Raw genomic sequence first — 19,213 nt, 5'->3', positions numbered from 1 at the left:
TATTGATGGTGCTTTTCCTTTATAGAAGCTTTTCAGTTTCATTAGGTCTGATTTAGTAATTATTGATCTTAGTGCTTGTGCTATTGGTCTTCTGTTCAGGAAGTTGTCTCCTTTGTCAATGGGTTCAAGGTACTCCCCATTTTCTCTTCTATCAGGATGAGTATATTATGTTGATATCTTTGATCCACTTGGACTTGAGATTTTGCAGGGTGATAGAGTGGTTCTATTTGCATTACTCTACATGCATACATCAAGTGACACAAGCACTATTGTTGAAGATGCTGTCTATTTTCCATTGTATAAATCTGGCTTCCTTATTAAAAATTAGGCGTCCATAGGTGTGTTAAGAAGTAGGGTCCAAGGGAGGATGCAGGGATTTCCCAGGAAGGGCAAATAGACTTGACATCAGTAGTGGACTGGGGTGACAAGAACAGGAGGGATCAGGTGAAGGAAGAATGGATGGAGAGAGTACTGGGAGAGACAACTGGAATTGGATACTGTCTGGGGCAAGATAGAAACCTATTGAAATGGCAACTCCAAGAAATCTACTGTGGTGACCCTAGCCAAGACTCCTAGTAAAGGAGGATATGGAGCCAGAACCAATCGTCTTCTATATCCAGGCAAAACTTCAAGAGGATGGATTGGTTGCATTTGTTTCCATCAGTTGCTGAATGAAGCCTCTTTGATGAGCACTATGCCAGGTTCCTGTCTATGAGTGCCCAAACATTAGGTGGAACTCAGTGAATATTATGAAAGAAGGGGAAGAGGATAGTTGGAGTAAGAAGTATGAAGGATACCACAAGAAAACTTGCAGAATCAATGAACCTGAGCTTAGTGGTTCACAGAGATTGAATTGACAATCAAGTAACTCACATGGATCTGATCTAGGCCCTCTGTATGTGTTATAGTTGTGTAACTTGATGTTTTTGTGGGAATCCTAACAGAGGGAGCAGAGGGTTTTTCTGATGCTTTTGCCTGCTTTTGTAGCCCCTTTTCTCCTATTGGGTTGCCTATCCAGCCTTAAAATGAGTGGAGGTGCCTAGTCTTATTGCAACTTGATATACCATGTTTGATTGATGTCCACGGGAGGCATTCCCTTTTATGAAGAGAAATAGAGGAGAAAGTGGATATGGAGGAGGAAGGAGGAAGGAGGTGAAGGGAGGAGGAGGAAGAAGAGAAGAAGGATAAGAAGAAGAAGAAGGGGTAGAAGAAGAAAAGGAAAGGGAAACTGTGGTAGGGATAGAATGATAGAATAAATTAATAAAGCACCCCTCCCCCTAGAATGGCAGCTAAGCATAGGTCTGAGAGCAAGAAAGCAAGTAAGTAAGCAGTGCTTTCTCCATACCTTATACTTCCATTGCTTAAGATCCTCCCTAGTTGTTCTTTAATGACAGAATGAAACCTAGAATTATGAGGTAAAATAAATCTTTTTATTCTTGGAGGGAAAATAAAATAAAAAATGAAACAAACAAACAAATTTTAATTCTACAATCAAACCAAACAAAATATACATAGAAACTTTTTGGCCGAGAGAGCTCACCGCCCAGACACGTGGGCACTCCTGAGACCACCCCTTATTAACCACCCCTTATTCCCACCTCCCCCTGCCAATTCCCTACACTGGGTGGGTCCAGACTTTGCAGGACCAAGGGCTTTTCCTTCCATTGGTGCCCAACAAGGCCATCATCTGCTACATATGTAGTTGGAACCATGGGCCTGTCCATGTGTAGTCTTTAGGTAGTGGTTTTTTTCCCTGAGAGCTCTGGTTGGTTGGTATTGTTCTTCTGGGGTGGCAAGCCCCTTCAGCTCTTTCAGTCCTTTCTTCAACACTTCCAGTGGGGTCCCCATTCTCAGTTCAATGGTTGGCTGCTAGAGTCCAACTCTGTATTTGTCAGGCTCTGGAAGAGCTTCTCAGAAGACAGCCATATTGGACTCCTGTCTGCGTGCGCGCGCGCGCGCACACACACACACACACACACATACAGCCTATATATATATAGGCTGTCCTCAGGTGGCGCAGGCTCTGAATGGCCATTCCTTCAGTCTCTGCTCCAAACTTTGTCTCCATATCCCCTCCTGTGAATATTTTTGATCTCCCTTTTAAAAAGGACTGAAGCATCCACACTTTGGTCATCCCACTTCTTGAGCTTCAAGTGGTCTGTGGATTTTATCATGAGAATTCAAGCTTTTGGGCAAATATCCACTTATCAGTGAGTGCATACTATATGTGTTTTAGTGTGATTGGGCTACCTCACTCAGGATAACTTTTTCTAGTTCAATCCATTTGCCTATGGGTTTCATGAAGTCATTGTTTTTGATAGCTGTGTAGTACTCCATTGTGTAGATACACCACATTTTCTGTATTCATTCTTCTGTTGAAGGTATCTGGGTTCTTTCCAACTTCTGCCTATTATACATAAGACTGCTATGAACATAGTGGAGCATGTGTCTTTATTGTATGTTGCTTTTTTCCCAGGAATGTTAGGCTACTTATCATTTAGATGTTCATAGGTCAGAACAGTGAGCATAGACATACTCTCCTTTTTGCCACCTTCTGATACACATGTACACATGTAGCAACCACATCTACAATGCCTTTAGATACAGAACTCTTTGATTTTTGTTTTGTTTTGTTTTTGTTTTTCTGTAGAATATAGTGCTCTGAATTTGCTTTGTAAAACTGCCTTCACTGTTTCTGATAATGTTTGGTATGTGTGTTTTCCTTTACATTCAACTCTAAAAAGCTTTTTATTTTTTTCATAACTTTGTCTTGGCTTATTTTATTCAGTAGTAAGTTGTTTAGATCTCAGGAGTTTGTGCACTTTCTGTTGGTCTTGATATACAGCTTTAACCTATGGTGGTTAGATAATATGCAGGGTCTTTTTCTCAATTTTATTTTATTCATCTGAGCCTTGAGTTTTGTACAAATATGTAATTTTATATAAAGGTCCATGAACCTCTGAGAAGGAGGTGCATTCTTTCGTGTTTAGGGAAAATGTTTTGTAAATATGTTAGTTCTATTTTATTTGTGAAGTCATTTAGCTCCAGAATGTCTTTGTTTAGTTGCTGTCTGGGTGATCTGTGTATTGGTGAGAGTAGGGTATTAAAATCTGCCATTATCTATGTGTGAGGGTTTATATATGACTTAGTAGTATTTCTTTTACAAATGTGGGTGCTCTTTTATTTCTTGCATAACTGTAATTCCAACCATTTCTTGGTAGAGTTTTACTGTGCTAATATAGTAATCTTCTTTATTTATGATTAATTTTTATTTGAAATCTATTTTGACCCATGTGAAAATGGCTACACCTGCTTCTTGGGTCCATTAGTTTGCAATATCTATTTCCAGCCTTTCAGCCTGAAGTGATTTCATCGTTGATGGTGGAGTGTTTCATGGGTATAGCAGAAGAATGAATCCATGTGTGTGTGTGTGTGTGTGTGTGTGTGTGTGTGTGTGTGTGTGTGTGATTTTTTTTAATTTTTAAAATTTTTAAAAATTTTATTTTTCTTGTATATTTTATGTGTTTACATTTCAAGTGTTATCCCCTTTCCCTCCTTTCCAATACCCCTCCCCTCCCTCTGCTTCTATGAGGATGCTCCCACTCACAAGGGGTTTGTAACCCCTTAGGAAGAAAAACAGTATCAATCAACCAGACCCCACCAGAGCTCCCAGGGACTAAACACTGACCAATGCATACACATGGAGGGACCCATGACTCTAGCCACATATGTAGTAGAGGATGGCATTATCCAGCATTAATAGTAGGCAATGTCCTTGGTCCTGTGAAGGCTCGTTACCCTGATGTGGGGGAATGCCAGGGAATCCTGTTTTCTAATCCTATCTTTTTATTTGTTAATTTAGAATTTTAAAACCGAGAATTATCAATGAGCAGTGTCTACTGATTCCTTATAATATTTTTGATATGCATTGGTTTCTCTTGCCTTTTGGATTAGTTGGCCTGGTTATTTCTTGTATTTTCTTGGGTATAGTTAACCTTTTCACAGTTGAAGTTTTCTTCCTAGAGCCTTCTGTAAAGCTGGAGTTGAAGATAAATACTGCTTAATTTTTTATTGTGGAATGTTTTCCTTTCTGTGTTTATTGTGATTGAAATAATTTTTTGGGTATAGTAGTCTGTGCTGACATTTAGGCTCTTAGAGTCTTCATTGAGATGTCAGATGTTATTTTAACATGTCTGCCTTTACATGTTACTTGTTATATCCCCTTATTGTTTTTAATATTCTTTCTTTGTATGTTTAGTGTTTTTACTATATGCCATGGGGAATTTATTTTCTAGTTGAGTCTATTTGATTGTTTATATGTTGTTTGTACCTTGAGAAGCACATAATCTTTTAGGTTGGGAAACTTTCTTCAAAAATTCTGTTGAAAATATTTTTGTGCCATTAACATGTATGTTTTAAATTCCTATTAGTTATAGAATATGTATATTCACGATGTCCCAGTTTTCCTAGATGTTTTATGCCTGGATTGTGTTTTATATTTAACATTCAGGCACAAATCTCTTATATCTTTTACTCAATACCTGAGATTCTGTCTTTATGTCTTGTAGCCAGTTGATGAGGATTACCTCTGAGGTTTTTATTTGATGCCTAAACATTGCATTTCCAATGTTAGCTCAGTTTTCATTTTCTTTATTGATTCTATTTATAGTTTTATGTCTTGAACAATTTTTATCATTTAATTTCACTGTTTTCACATACTTTATTAAATGGACTTATTAAATGTTTTTATGGTCCATGAACACATTCATAATAGCTATTCTGAAGTCCTTGTCTTGAGCTTCAGCTATATTGCATTTCTCAGGGCCTACTGTAGTAGGGTTGTTAGGCTCTAGTGAAGATACAGTGTTGTGTGTTAATGATTGTGCTTTTTGAAGTGGTGTCTAAGCATCTTGGTTTGGAATGATAGGTGTTGATATCTGTTCTGGTTTTTGTTGGGTGGGCATTCCATTCCTTGCTTCTGTTCCTCTCTCTGGATCTTAGGAAAGTGTGGTGGCTGTGGGTTGTCATATAAGGAGTGCTACTGAATCCCTTACAGGTGTAGCCATCGCTTGCCAAACATCATGAAAGTGAAAGCAGATCAAACATAAGAAGTGGAGGATGGGAAGGAGTGCAATGGACATACCCTTCACACTAATGAACTCAAAGAGTCTGTGATTACCTGTTTTGAATCTACATGAGATGAAGTCTTTCAAAATTCTAGTCAGGATGGAGAAGGTGCTCACAAGTCTCTACCTTTAACTAAGCAACTGTGGGCAGTTGATAGTTGCTGGGGAAGGGAGAGTTACTCTTTGACACTGTGGCCATGGATAGTTTGCCCAAAGCATGACCTCACACCTTTGTACATATAAGCAGAATTAAGTAGATTCATTGGTTAATTGAACAAAAGAAAATAAACTAAAATTGGGAGAGGCACATGTTAAAGTGAACCTTGAATGAATAGAAAATTGGAAATTATGGTTGTATATATTGCACTGCATATACATATAAAAATCTCAAAGAATAGAAAAGGAAAATTTGTAACAAATGAAATAATATTCAAAATATTTATAAAGAGCAAAATGTCTCCACATAATGGTCTTACAAATCTATTTCGGTCTATTAACAACACCTCTACTAGGCTACCATGGGAAAAACAAATTTTCCCGTGGGATATTCTTCAGGCCACGTTATTTCAGTTTCCCAGAAAATCCCAGATCTCTGCAGCACTATGTGGTCACTTCCTCTGAGAGCTTCCGTTAGCTTCCATACTAACAAATGTAGGGCTATTTTTCCCTACATTATCCTCAGAGTATAGTTGATGTTTTGAGAATGATTGCATCTCAATCTGTAATGAAATTGTTTTTGTCCCTTTGAACAAAAGGTAGGTGAAGGGGGAATAGTTATAATATCAGAGAATTCAAGTTTCTCTGTTTTAAGGATGGAGGCTTTTTTTTTTCTTTTTTCAGTTGTATGATGAAAATTTTCTGTTCAGGTATTCACTGTTTTTCCTGTTAAATTGAGGCAGTTACCTCCCCCTCCTCATACCTCATTGATTAGCTAATCATCTATTTTGAGTACTGTTTTCATTAATTCTTATCTCCTATGTCATTACCTTGAATTTATTTTTTAACAGTTCTTTGTCATCTTATAGCCTAACCCCAGGCAACACTATTCAACTGTCATTTTATTTTCCACTCTTCTAAATAATTCTATCCCTACTTCAACCAGCATTCTTTGCCATTATCCCAGAGTTCCTCAAAGTGGACTGCCATTCTAATACGGATCTTTGCTTGAAATTATGTCTCAAGTTTTATCTTTAAATATTTTTTATTGGTTAAAGTGTCATTAACGTCACATTTTCAACATTTTGTTATCTGATCATCTTGTTGCAGGTATCTCCTTTTACATTACCTGTGCATTTTATAGTCTATGGTGCTTCTCTAATACTTCCCATACTATTACTATGTATATTAATGTTAATAGCAACTCTTTTTAATCATTTAATACAGCATACATTCTCAGTAGATACACTTTAATTGATAAACTAATTTAATAAAATGTTACATTGAATAAATACAAAGAGAACTACGTTTACACTTGCCTTGACTTGACTTCTGTATCCATTACTGATTATTATATTTGCCTGATTTGTGCATATGGGTGCTCTTCATTTGTATGTGACTATGTCTAAAAATAGTAAGCGGCAGATGAATATAAGATACCTATGCTGTATATATTTCTGAAAAATTCCATCAATTTATCCCCACGTTTAGAGAGGAAGTGGAGAGTAAATTGAAATAGTGTGGGCAGATTTCAATCATCACTCTACTGTACTACACTAAAATGTATAATCAAATTTTCTCCTGTTAGAGATGTTCATGAAGAGAGGCAGAAATTTTGGAGGGGTTTCTGGATATTTAAAATTTGCACATACTGGGTCAATGTGTCTGCTATGCTATTACAGGATCACATGCTCAGTACACTCTTGACAATTGAGTATGACAATTATAATTTATGGTCATTCACATGTCTATTACACAAAGAGCAAATTTTATACCCATAATCTTATTGGCAGTTAGACACATTGTGAGTCTAATTGATCAAGTACTAGAAAGCGTGGACTTTTTCTTCCTTAATCTCAGAGCCAGGAGTAGTTTTAGATCATTTGGTTGGAAATTGGAATTGGATTTTATGATCATACTCATTGTTATCTGAACTTCTAGCTTTCCCCTTTGTCTGGTTATACCCATCCACTCTCATAATCAATTTCCATATTTTCAGTGACTGTTTTCCTTCCATTTTCTACCTTCTTCCTCATTCCTTTCTACTACTCAGGTTGTTGCTTAAAATTTAAAAATTGAGTGTTATTGTGTACCTACCTAAGAGCCCATGCAAGATGTATTCTATTGTTTTGTACAGAACCTGATGCTCAAGAATAGACTATTAGTTGTGATAAATATCAATTTTGATATGAAAAAAATTGTATAGAGATCCTGTTTAAAGACATGGCAGGAAAAAAATGAGGTATTTATTGTTAGCAGTGTTTTACTTTAGTACTATTAACTGACTTTCACGCCCATTGTGAAATGTGAGCAACAGAAATGAAAAGGTAGAGTATCAAGTAAAGATCCGCATATTGTTGACCAAGGTGCGTTTTATTTTATTATCATCCATTTCCACAATAGTCCATCTTCTCCATAAGTGTATTTTCTAGATAGCATGAGTAGACAAAATCCTGACTTTCATCACATGGTATGGCAAAGAAAAGCATTGTGAATTTTCATTGCTTTTCATCAGCGTTTATTAATTTTACAAAATGTTTTACTATGACATTTGAATTGATTACCATAACGTATGTTGACTCTATCTACCCCCTCCCATATTTTATTAAGACTCATCGTTGTTATAATCTTCTTCTACACCCTTAAGTTCTCCTTCCTTTAGCTTTACATCCTAGCTGAAAACATGATAGAAACTGTAATGTTTCTTCTTCTATGTCTGGGTTATTTTACTCACAATGATCTCTAGTTTCATCAATATTATTGAAATAAATATAAAATTGTTTTATGAATGAATAAAAGTCAACTGTGTATACCTAACACATTCTATTTATCCATTAATTTGCTGATGGACACAAACTCAGCTCTACAGTGGTTATTGTGAATAGCGACACAATGCACATGAACATTGAAGTGTCCTTGTAGCATGGTGATATTTTCCCCTGTGGGTATATAACTAACAATGATATTGTTGGAGTTTGTGGAAGGTATAGAGTAACTTTGTGAGGAGCTTGCACACTTATTTGCATAGTGTCTCAACTAATTTTGTACAGTAGTGCCTAAGAGCCTTTGCCCATGCATTTTATGAGCATTTATTTTGTTTATTTTCCTTATGATAGCTATTTTGGTTGTGGTACAATGACATTTCAATGTAGTTTTGATTTACATATCAATGATGATCATGGATGTTAAACATTTTGTGAAGATTAAAAATCTGGAGGCAGACTAGATGTTCTAATAATAAATATTTCTTAAATTGAAAAAAATACTCTTTTTTCAAATTATCACTAAAGTAATAAGTGAAAATTATGCATGATAATAACAAATATTTTCAAGGTTTTATTCATACTTATTGTTCAGAGTTTATATTTTGTTTACTTATTATGCAAAATATTTTAGTGTAAAAAACTGAAAAATTGGGTAAATATATATAAATGTTTAGTTTTAAAACAGAAGTCACATTTAAAATTTTGGCTCTTTTTTCCTTAGGTAATTTCCTACAGGATATTTAATTTATAGATCAAGAATCCAGAGTCCTGGGCTCTGCTTCTTAGTTCTGCTAATAGTGTGAATATTCAGTTTATACTCTTGAGTCCCACATATTTTTCTCACTGACTAATAGTAAATCTATAATGAAAGAGTTCTAGGTGTTTCCTAGGTGATTATATTTTCTGACTCAAAGCCTTGATTTCTTTTTATCAGTAGAATATCCGTAGCCCTCTCCTCAGTGCATCAGTTGTTCATATGTTTCTGTCCACGTTTCCTTCTTAACAGACTCTTCATTCTGTTTATTCTTCCCATACAGGGGAGCATATGGAATTCCCTTCTCCAAAGTCTCACATTTCTGAGAATGAAAAAGCAGAAAATGTCTTTTAGCCATTTGACTTAATTGAGTGTGCAAACACTTGATTGACAGGTCATAAGCTCAACAAGACCAGGACATGGTGAAAGCTTCTGGCATGCTTGAGGCAAAGAGGTAAATTAAGACAGTATCATCAGTTTCTGAAGCTGTGTCTGCAATTGAAGGGTGTCAGAAACCTGATTCTCCATCTCGGTGTCCTCTAAGGCAATACAATTTTAGATCCCAAACCCAGTATGAACTAACCTTAATTGTCATCATTTTTTAATTCCCTCAAATTCATACACACTCAAAAATTAAAATGTGTCAGTTGTCGTTCAGTACTGGATTTAGTTATATATGATCAAAGCAAAGTAAAACATCTCTAGTCCTATCATTGATTACTTACTAGTTTGACATTTTAATTTGAAAATGAGTTAAAATTTTGAAGCTTTGAACATATGATATACCTCCATCCTGTCAGATATAGCAGAGATGTTGTTATAAAATACCAGACCAGTTAGCATAAAATCAAAATCTGAATACTTTAAAGAGAGAAAAAAAACTAAAGCAACAAATAAACAAAACCAACCAACCAGCAAACACATAAGGAAATAATGGGTAAACATAGGAAAATGATGAAAAAAGATTAACATTTCCTCTTTTACAAGAACAGCTATGAGTGTGTTAGGAAAAGTGTACACTTAATGGGGTTGCAGATGTATTTGTCATCCAAGGTAATCAAATAGGCATGCATATTAGGGGAAGAGATTGTGAAAAATTAAATATCTGTATTTCTTTGGCCCAGAGAAAAACCTTGCAGGACCAGATAATAGGTACCAGATCAATCCTCATAGTTCTATGGCCCACAGAGGCTGGCTATAATCTGTGTGGAACTTGGAAGCAGAAGAGAAAAAGTTTCAATAGACCAGTTTGAAGTAGATTATGGTAAGATAGACAAAACAGCTACAGAGAGCAAGGTCCCATGTGATTCCAATTGTAGTCAACATATGAAGTTGTTAGATTGACAGACACAGAAAGTAGAATGTTTACTGGAAACCAGACAAGGTCTTATATGCTTTAGAGTTGCTTCATAGGCATAACATTTCAAAGTTATATGATGAAGTTTGGAATATTTATTTCACAATAATATAATATATCCCACATTACCAAACTGGTCAGGATGGCAATTTTATGTCCTATTTTAAAAATCACATTTAAAAAAGAGATGACTTACAAGAGTTGGGAACCTAGTCAACATGACGAAGAATGTACACTCTGCCATTCATAAAGTCATTACTCTTCATATACTATATTAGTTTCATTTATTTAATACCAAACAATATCTTATGATTTAGCCTGGACCATTTACATTAAATTTCAGGTTAAGTATTACATAGTTCTCTCTTTCGGATGGGGATCCAACAATTAATTTTTAGTTTATGTTTCCCTTTAACAGTCTTTGTATGACTTTTATGTGAAATATAAAAATTGTAATAAATTGAAGAAATGATTTAGTATTTCATGGACATATCTAACATTGGTCTTCTTTACCTTTGGAGAAAATTTCATTTCCCATGCATTCTTTTTGTATTTGTAAGCAAGCACAATTACTTGCTTGCATATTGTATTTATTGGTGTGGATATCCATGAAAATTTTAGTTTTGTGTAATTTCCTCATTAATTTTAGACTATTAGGGGCATCATTAGTAGTTTTAATTGAAATTTTTATATACTTTTGTTATACAGTATTATTATCTTCATTATCATTTAGTACCATTAAAAGTCTGTGATTAATTTTATAATTAAGTGGCTTTGTTTATAATATGAACACAAATAATCAAATTACTATCATTGCAAATAATTATACTTTCTTATCATTTTCTTAGTTCTCATAAGAGTATCTGTAACTCAGCTGGCTGAATCAATGGATAGAAAGAACCACACAGTCCTGTCTGAAATTGTATTTCTGGGACTCACCCACTCATGGGAGATTCAGCTCCTCCTCCTTGTATTCTCCTCTGTGCTCTACATATTAAGCATGAGTGGAAACATCCTCATTGTATTCTCTGTGACCATTGACCCTCACTTACATTCTCCTATGTACTTCCTCCTAGCAGGTCTCTCCTTCATTGATTTGGCAGCATGTTCTGTCACTTCCCCCAAGATGGTGTATGACTTGTTTAGAAAGCACAAAGTCGCTTCCTGGCTGCTGAGGCCGTGGAGAGCTCATAGGCAACACCCCGCGAACAAACCTGAGCCTGAGGACCACAGGTAAGACAAACTTTTCTGCTACAAACGACTTGCCTGGTGATCTACATGGGTACACAGGCGGAGTTCCTCTGGGGCGGACACTTCCGTGTTTGGCCAGAGTCCCGGACCAGCGGAGAATCCCGGCCTGCAGCAGCTCCTGCTCCCAGGCCCCTGGAGAGGAGTTCTGCCCCGCCTGGTCAGGCAGGCACTCCTGAGGCAGCAGGCGGAGGGAGACCCTGCTTGCCCGCCCACCTCTGCCCACATCCCTGGCCCAGGAGGGTACTGTATCTGGCCTCTGGGTACCCGTGGGAGGCCCAGGAGCAGCAGATTCCACTGCGTCTGAGACACCGCACCTGAAGGACCGACCCGGATAAACAGCTCTCTGCACCCAAATCCCGTGGGAGGAGAGCTAAACCTTCAGAGAAGGCGGACCGCCTGGGAAACCAGAAGAGACTGCCACGCTGCACACAGTACTGACCCCAGAGGGAAACAAAAAGCTATCTGGAACCCTGGTGCACGGAACCTCCCGGAAAGAAGCGGCAGAGATCTTCCTGGCTGCTGAGGCCGTGGAGAGCTCATAGGCAACACCCCGCGAACAAACCTGAGCCTGAGGACCACAGGTAAGACAAACTTTTCTGCTACAAACAACTTGCCTGGTGAACTCAAGATACAGGCTCACAGGAACAGCTGAAGACCTGTAGAGAAGAAAAACTATGTGCCCGAAAGCAGAACACTCTGTCCCCATAACTGGCTGAAAGAAAACAGGAAAACAGGTCTACAGCACTCCTGAAACACAGGCTTATAAGACAGTCTAGCCACTGTCAGAAATAGCAGAACAAAGTAACACTAGAGATAATCTGATGGCGAGAGGCAAGCGCAGGAACCCAAGCAACAGAAACCAAGACTACATGGCATCATCGGAGCCCACTTCTCCCACCAAAGCAAACACGGAATATCCAAACACACCAGAAAAAGCAAGATCTAGATTCAAAATCATATTTAACCATGATGTTGGAGGACTTCAAGAAAAGACATGATGAACTTCCATAAATAAACAAGTAAAGAAGCCTACAGAGAGAATGCAAAAAAATGCATGAAAGAATTCAGGAAAACATAAATAAACAAGTAGAAAGCCCAAGAGAGGAGACACAAAAATCCCTGAAAGAATTCCAGGAAAACACAATCAAACAGTTGAAGGAATTAAAAATGGAAATAGAAGCAATCAAGAAAGAACACATGGAAACAACCCTGGATATAGAAAACCAAAAGAAGAGACAAGGAGCAGTAGATACAAGCTTCACCAACAGAATACAAGAGATGGAAGAGAGAATCTCAGGAGCAGAAGATTCCATAGAAATCATTGACTCAACTGTCAAAGATAATGTAAAGCGGAAAAAGCTACTGGTCCAAAACATACAGGAAATCCAGGACTCAATGAGAAGATCAAACCTAAGGATAATAGGTATAGAAGAGAGTGAAGACTCCCAGCTCAAAGGACCAGTACATATCTTCAACAAAATCATAGAAGAAAACTTCCCTAACCTAAAAAAAAGAGATACCCATAGGCATACAAAAAGCCTACAGAACTCCAAATAGATTGGACCAGAAAAGAAACACCTCCCGTCACATAATAGTCAAAACACCAAGCGCACAAAATAAAGAAAGAATATTAAAAAGCAGTAAGGAAAAAGGTCAAGTAACATATAAAGGCAGACCTATCAGAATCACACCAGACTTTTAAGCCTGAAACTATGAAGGCCAGAAGATCCTGGACTGATGTCATACAGACCCTAAGAGAACACAAATGCCAGCCCAGGTTACTGTATCCTGCAAAACTCTCAATCAGCATAGATGGAGAAACCAAGATATTCCATGACAAAACCAAATTTACACAATATCTTTCTACAAATCCAGCACTACAAAAGGATAATAAATGGTAAAGCCCAACATAAGGAGGCAGCTATACCCTAGAAGAAGCAAGAAACTAATCGTCTTTAGCAACAAAACAAAAGAGAAGAAAAAGCACAAAACATAACCTCACTTCCAAATATGAATACAACCGGAAGCAATAATCACTATTCCTTAATATCTCTCAACATCAATGGTCTCAACTCCCCAATAAAAAGACATAGATTAACAAACTGGATACGCAACGAGGACCCTGCATTCTGCTGCCTACAGGAAACTCACCTCAGAGACAAAGACAGACACTACCTCAGAGTGAAAGGCTGGAAAACAACTTTCCAAGCAAATGGTCAGAAGAAGCAAGCTGGAGTAGCCATTCTAATATCAGATAAAATCAATTTTCAACTAAAAGTCATCAAAAAAGATAAGGAAGGACACTTCATATTCATCAAAGGAAAAATCCACCAAGATGAACTCTCAATCCTAAATATCTATGCCCCAAATACAAGGGCACCTACATACGTAAAAGAAACCTTACTAAAGCTCAAAACACACATTGCACCCCACACAATAATAGTAGGAGATTTCAACACCCCACTCTCATCAATGGACAGATCATGGAAACAGAAACTAAACAGAGACGTAGACAGACTAAGAGAAGTCATGAGCCAAATGGACTTAACGGATATTTATAGAACGTTCTACCCTAAAGCAAAAGGATATACCTTCTTCTCAGCTCCTCATGGTACTTTCTCCAAAATTGACCATATAATTGGTCAAAAAACAGGCCTCAACAGATACAGAAAGATAGAAATAATCCCATGCGTGCTATCGGACCACCACGGCCTAAAGCTGGTCTTCAATAACAGTAAGGGAAGAATGCCCACATATACGTGGAAATTGAACAATGCTCTACTCAATGATAACCTGGTCAAGGAAGAAATAAAGAAAGAAATTAAAAACTTTTTAGAATTTAATGAAAATGAAGATACAACATACCCAAACTTATGGGACACAATGAAAGCTGTGCTAAGAGGAAAACTCATAGCGCTGAGTGCCTGCAGAAAGAAACAGGAAAGAGCATATGTCAGCAGCTTGACAGCACACCTAAAAGCTCTAGAACAAAAAGAAGCAAATACACCCAGGAGGAGTAGAAGGCAGGAAATAATCAAACTCAGAGCCGAAATCAACCAAGTAGAAACAAAAAGGACCATAGAAAGAATCAACAGAACCAAAAGTTGGTTCTTTGAGAAAATCAACAAGATAGATAAACCCTTGGCCAGACTAACGAGAGGACACAGAGAGTGTGTCCAAATTAACAAAATCAGAAATGAAAAGGGAGACATAACTACAGATTCAGAGGAAATTCAAAAAATCATCAGATCTTACTATAAAAGCCTATATTCAACAAAACTTGAAAATCTGCAGGAAATGGACAATTTCCTAGACAGATACCAGGTACCGAAGTTAAATCAGGAACAGATAAACCAGTTAAACAACCCCATAACTCCCTAAGGAAATAGAAGCAGTCATTAAAGGTCTCCCAACCAAAAAAGAGCCCAGGTCCAGACGGGTTTAGTGCAGAATTCTATCAGACCTTCATAGAAGACCTCGTACCAATATTATCAAACTATTCCACAAAATTGAAACAGATGGAGCACTACCAAATTCCTTCTATGAAGCCACAATTACTCTTATACCTAAACCACACAAAGACCCAACAAAGAAAGAGAACTTCAGACCAATTTCCCTTATGAATATCGATGCAAAAATACTCAATAAAATTCTGGCAAACCGAATCCAAGAGCACATCAAAACAATCATTCACCATGATCAAGTAGGCTTCATCCCAGGCATGCAGGGATGGTTCAATATCTGGAAAAACCATCAACGTGATCCATTATATAAACAAACTGAAAGAACAAAACCACATGATCATTTCATTAGATGCTGAGAAAGCATTTGACAAAATTCAACACCCCTTCATGATAAAAAAGTCCTGGAAAGAATAGGAATTCAAGGCCCATACCTAAACATAGTAAAAGCCATATACAGCAAACCAGTTGCTAACATTAAACTAAATGGAGAGAAACTGGAAGCAATCCCCACTAAAATCAGGGACTAGACAAGGCTGCCCTCTCTCCCTACTTATTCAATATAGTTCTTGAAGTTCTAGCCAGAGCAATCAGACAACAAAAAGGAGGTCAAGGGATACAGATCGGAAAAGAAGAAGTCAAAATATCACTATTTGCAGATGATATGATAGTATATTTAAGTGATCCCAAAAGTTCCACCAGAGAACTACTAAAGCTGATAAACAACTTCAGCAAAGTGGCTGGGTATAAAATTAACTCAAATAAATCAGTAGCCTTCCTCTACAAAAAAGAGAAACAGGCCGAGAAAAAAATTAGGGAAATGACACCCTTCATAATAGATCCAAATAATATAAAGTACCTCGGTGTGACTTTAACCAAGCAAGGGAAAGATCTGTACAATAAGAACTTCAAGACTCTGAAGAAAGAAATTGAAGAAGATCTCAGAAAATGGAAAGATCTCCCATGCTCATGGATTGGCAGGATTAATATAATAAAAATGGCCATTCTACCAAAAGCGATCTACAGATTCAATGCAATCCCCATCAAAATACCAATCCAATTCTTCAAAGAGTTAGACAGAACAATTTGCAAATTCATCTGGAATAACAAAAAACCCAGGATAGCTAAAACTATCCTCAACAATAAAAGGACTTCAGGGGCAATCACTGTCACAGATCTCAAGCAGTATTACAGAGCAATAGTGATAAAAACTGCATGGTATTGGTACAGAGACAGACAGATAGACCAATGGAACAGAATTGAAGACCAGAAATGAACCCACACACCTATGGGCACTTGATTTTTTTTGACAAAGGCCAAAACCATCCAATGGAAAAAAGATAGCATTTTCAGCAAATGGTGCTGGTTCAACTGGAGGTCAACATGTAGAAGAATGCAGATCGATCCATGCTTATCACCCTGTACAAAGCTTAAGTCCAAGTGGATCAAGGACCTCCACATCAAACCAGATACACTCAAACTAATAGAAGAAAAAACTAGGAAGCATTTTGGAACACATGGGCACTGGAAAAAATTTCCTGAACAAAACACCCATGGCTTATGCTCTAAGATCAAGAATCGACAAATGGGATCTCATAAAACTGCAAAGCTTCTGTAAGGCAAAGGACACTGTGGTTAGGACAAAACGGCAACCAACAGATTGGGAAAAGATCTTTACCAATCCTACAACAGATAGAGGGCTTATATCCAAAATATACAAAGAACTGAAGAAGTTAGACAGCAGGGAGGCAAATAACCCTATTAAAAAATGGGGTTCAGAGCTAAACAGAGAATTCACAGCTGAGGAATGCCGAATGGCTGAGAAACACCTAAAGAAATGTTCAACATCGTTAGTCATAAAGGAAATGCAAATCAAAACAACCCTGAGATTTCACCTCACACCAGTGAGAATGGCTAAGATCAAAAACTCAGGTGACAGCAGATGCTGGCGAGGATGTGGAGAAAAGAGAACACTCCTCCATTGTTGGTGGGGTTGCAGACTGCTGCAACCATTCTGGAAATCAGTCTGGAGGTTCCTCAGAAAATTGGACATTGAACTGCCTGAGGATCCAGCTATACCTCTCCTGGGCATATACCCAAAAGATGCCCCAACCTATAAAAAAGACACGTGCTCCACTATGTTCATCGCAGCCTTATTTATAATAGCCAGAAGCTGGAAAGAACCCAGATGCCCTTCAACAGAGGAATGGATACAGAAAATGTGGTACATCTACACAATGGAATATTACTCAGCTATCAAAAACAATGGCTTTGTGAAATTCGTAGGCAAATGGTTGGAACTGAAACTATCATCCTGGTGAGCTAACCCAATCACAGAAAGACATACATGGTATGTACTCATTGATAAGTGGCTATTAGCCCAAATGCTTGAATTACCCTAGATGCCTAGAACAAATGAAACTCAAGACGGATGATCAAAATGTGAATGCAGATCGCTCATGAGAACACAGCCAGAATACAGCAAATACAGAGGCGTATGCCCAGCAGGAAACCACTGAACTGAGAACAGGACCCCTGTTGAAGGAATCAGAGAAAGAACTGGAAGAGCTTGAAGGAGCTCGAGACCCCATATATACAGCAATGCCAACCAACCAGAGCTTCCAGGGACTAAGCCACTACCCAAAGACTATACATGGACTGACCCTGGACTCTGACCTCGTAGGTTGCAATGAATATCCTAGTAAGAGCACCAGTGGAAGGGGAAGCCATGGGTCCTGCTAAGACTGAACCCCTAGTGAACTAGACTGTTGGGGAGAGGGCAGCAATGGGGGGAGGGGTGGGAGGGGAACACCCATAAGGAAGGGGGAGGGGAGGGGATGTTTGCCGGAAACCGGAAAGGGAATAACATTTGAAATGTATATAAAATACTCAAGTTAATAAAAAAAAAAAAAAAAAAAAAAAAAAAAAAAAAAAAAAAAAAAAAAAAAAAAAAAAAAAAAAAAAAGTCATCTCCTTTGGAGGCTGTATCACTCAGATCTTCTTCATTCATTTAGTTGGTGGAGTGGAGATGGTGCTCCTTGTGGCCATGGCATTTGACAGATATGTGGCCATTTGTAAGCCTCTGCACTACCTTACCATCATGAGCCCAAGAGTGTGTATTTTGTTTCTGGCTGCTGCTTGGGGCCTAGGCACTAGCCACTCACTGTTCCAGCTGGCTTTCCTTATTGATTTACCCTTCTGTGGTCCAAATGTACTGGACAGCTTTTACTGTGACCTTCCTAGACTTCTCAGATTGGTCTGTAAAGACACCTACAAGTTGCAGTTCATGGTCACCATCAACAGTGGGTTCATCTGTGTTGGCTCTTTCTTGTTGCTTCTCATCTCCTACATCTTCATCCTGTTCAGTGTCTGGAAACATTCTTCAGGTGGTTCATCCAAAGCCCTTTCTACTCTCTCAGCTCACATCACAGTGGTGTTTCTTTTCTTTGGTCCCACTCTGTTTATATATACATGGCCCCATCCTCACTCCCAGATAGACAAATTTCTTGCTCTTTTTGATGCAGTTCTTACTCCTTTTCTGAACCCAGTCATCTATACATTCAGAAATAAAGAGATGAAGGTAGCAATAAAGAGAGTTTTCAAAGCATTATTAACTTTTAGAAATATTTCATAAATAGTATAATATCTTTATTTGAATAACAATATGTGTTGTATGAGGCATTTTTGAAATGGAATCAGTGGTGTGAATAATTAGTGAGTTTCATGTTTTTTAACTGAAGTGAAAACATAAGAGTTCTGGTATTTTGCTGGTGGAGTCTTCTCCTGAAGTGGACACAAGTGAAAGGTTGTTTCTCTAAAACAACCACATGAAAGGATGCATGGTGAAGGTCTTTTTGTTAAAGACAGGCCTGTATTGGTTTGCCTTACATTTACTATTGATTTCTACTTGTTTTGACTCCATGGAAAAACTTTTGGTGGTGTGCTAGCAATTTCTTGCAACTAATTTCTACTTCTGCAGACTTGGGCTGATTGTCTGAATGATGTCAGTTGATATAGACTCAGGTCGATTTTTGCTAAGACAGACTCATGTACCAAGCCAAGACCCTTGATGAGACAAGACCCATGGAAATCATCTGATGTTTGGAGGGAGAATAAATAGGACTCAATGAACTGTGAGAGAGGCTACAGGTAGAGCTTACTGTACAATACTTCCTGGTCTTGTGTATTTGCTGATCCTTGTTTGGAGAGGCACAGCTAAGAACTGGCATCCTTGCTGGTCCTGTTGCTGACTCATGCTGAGGCCTGGCTGTCTCTGCTAGGTCATGTTACCACTGCTGTGTGATGTCTGCTATCCCAGGTATTACAGTGAAGATTTAAAATAA

General features: G+C 37.9%; 1 protein-coding gene and 1 non-coding gene across 3 annotated transcripts; one reads left to right on the top strand and one right to left on the bottom strand.

Moving 5' to 3' along the window:
- Nucleotides 1-2,477: 2,477 nt before the first annotated feature.
- Nucleotides 2,478-2,608, bottom strand: LOC116902605. The gene has a single exon (XR_004388192.1). It is a non-coding gene; the product is annotated as a small nucleolar RNA SNORA17 (small nucleolar RNA).
- Nucleotides 2,609-11,038: 8,430 nt separating this feature from the next.
- LOC116900573 (olfactory receptor 4F3/4F16/4F29-like) lies at nucleotides 11,039-18,504 on the top strand. Of its 2 annotated transcripts, XM_032902297.1 has the most exons (3): nucleotides 11,039-11,314; nucleotide 11,649; nucleotides 17,837-18,504. In XM_032902297.1, the coding sequence occupies exons 1-3, from the start codon at nucleotides 11,045-11,047 to the stop codon at nucleotides 18,502-18,504; spliced, it is 939 nt and encodes a 312-aa protein (XP_032758188.1). In that variant the 5' UTR covers nucleotides 11,039-11,044. The 2 variants fall into 2 exon arrangements, with proteins under 2 accessions (XP_032758188.1, XP_032758187.1); XM_032902296.1 differs by lacking the exon at nucleotide 11,649 and having other exon boundaries at nucleotides 11,045-11,309; nucleotides 17,831-18,504.
- The last annotated feature ends 709 nt before the right edge of the window (nucleotides 18,505-19,213 follow it).

This window comes from Rattus rattus, chromosome 5 (genome assembly GCF_011064425.1).
Source record: "Rattus rattus isolate New Zealand chromosome 5, Rrattus_CSIRO_v1, whole genome shotgun sequence".
NCBI classification, from domain to species: Eukaryota; Metazoa; Chordata; class Mammalia; order Rodentia; family Muridae; genus Rattus; species Rattus rattus.
Note: the sequence above shows the minus strand (reverse complement) of the source record. Positions and strands in the feature narration are given on the sequence as shown.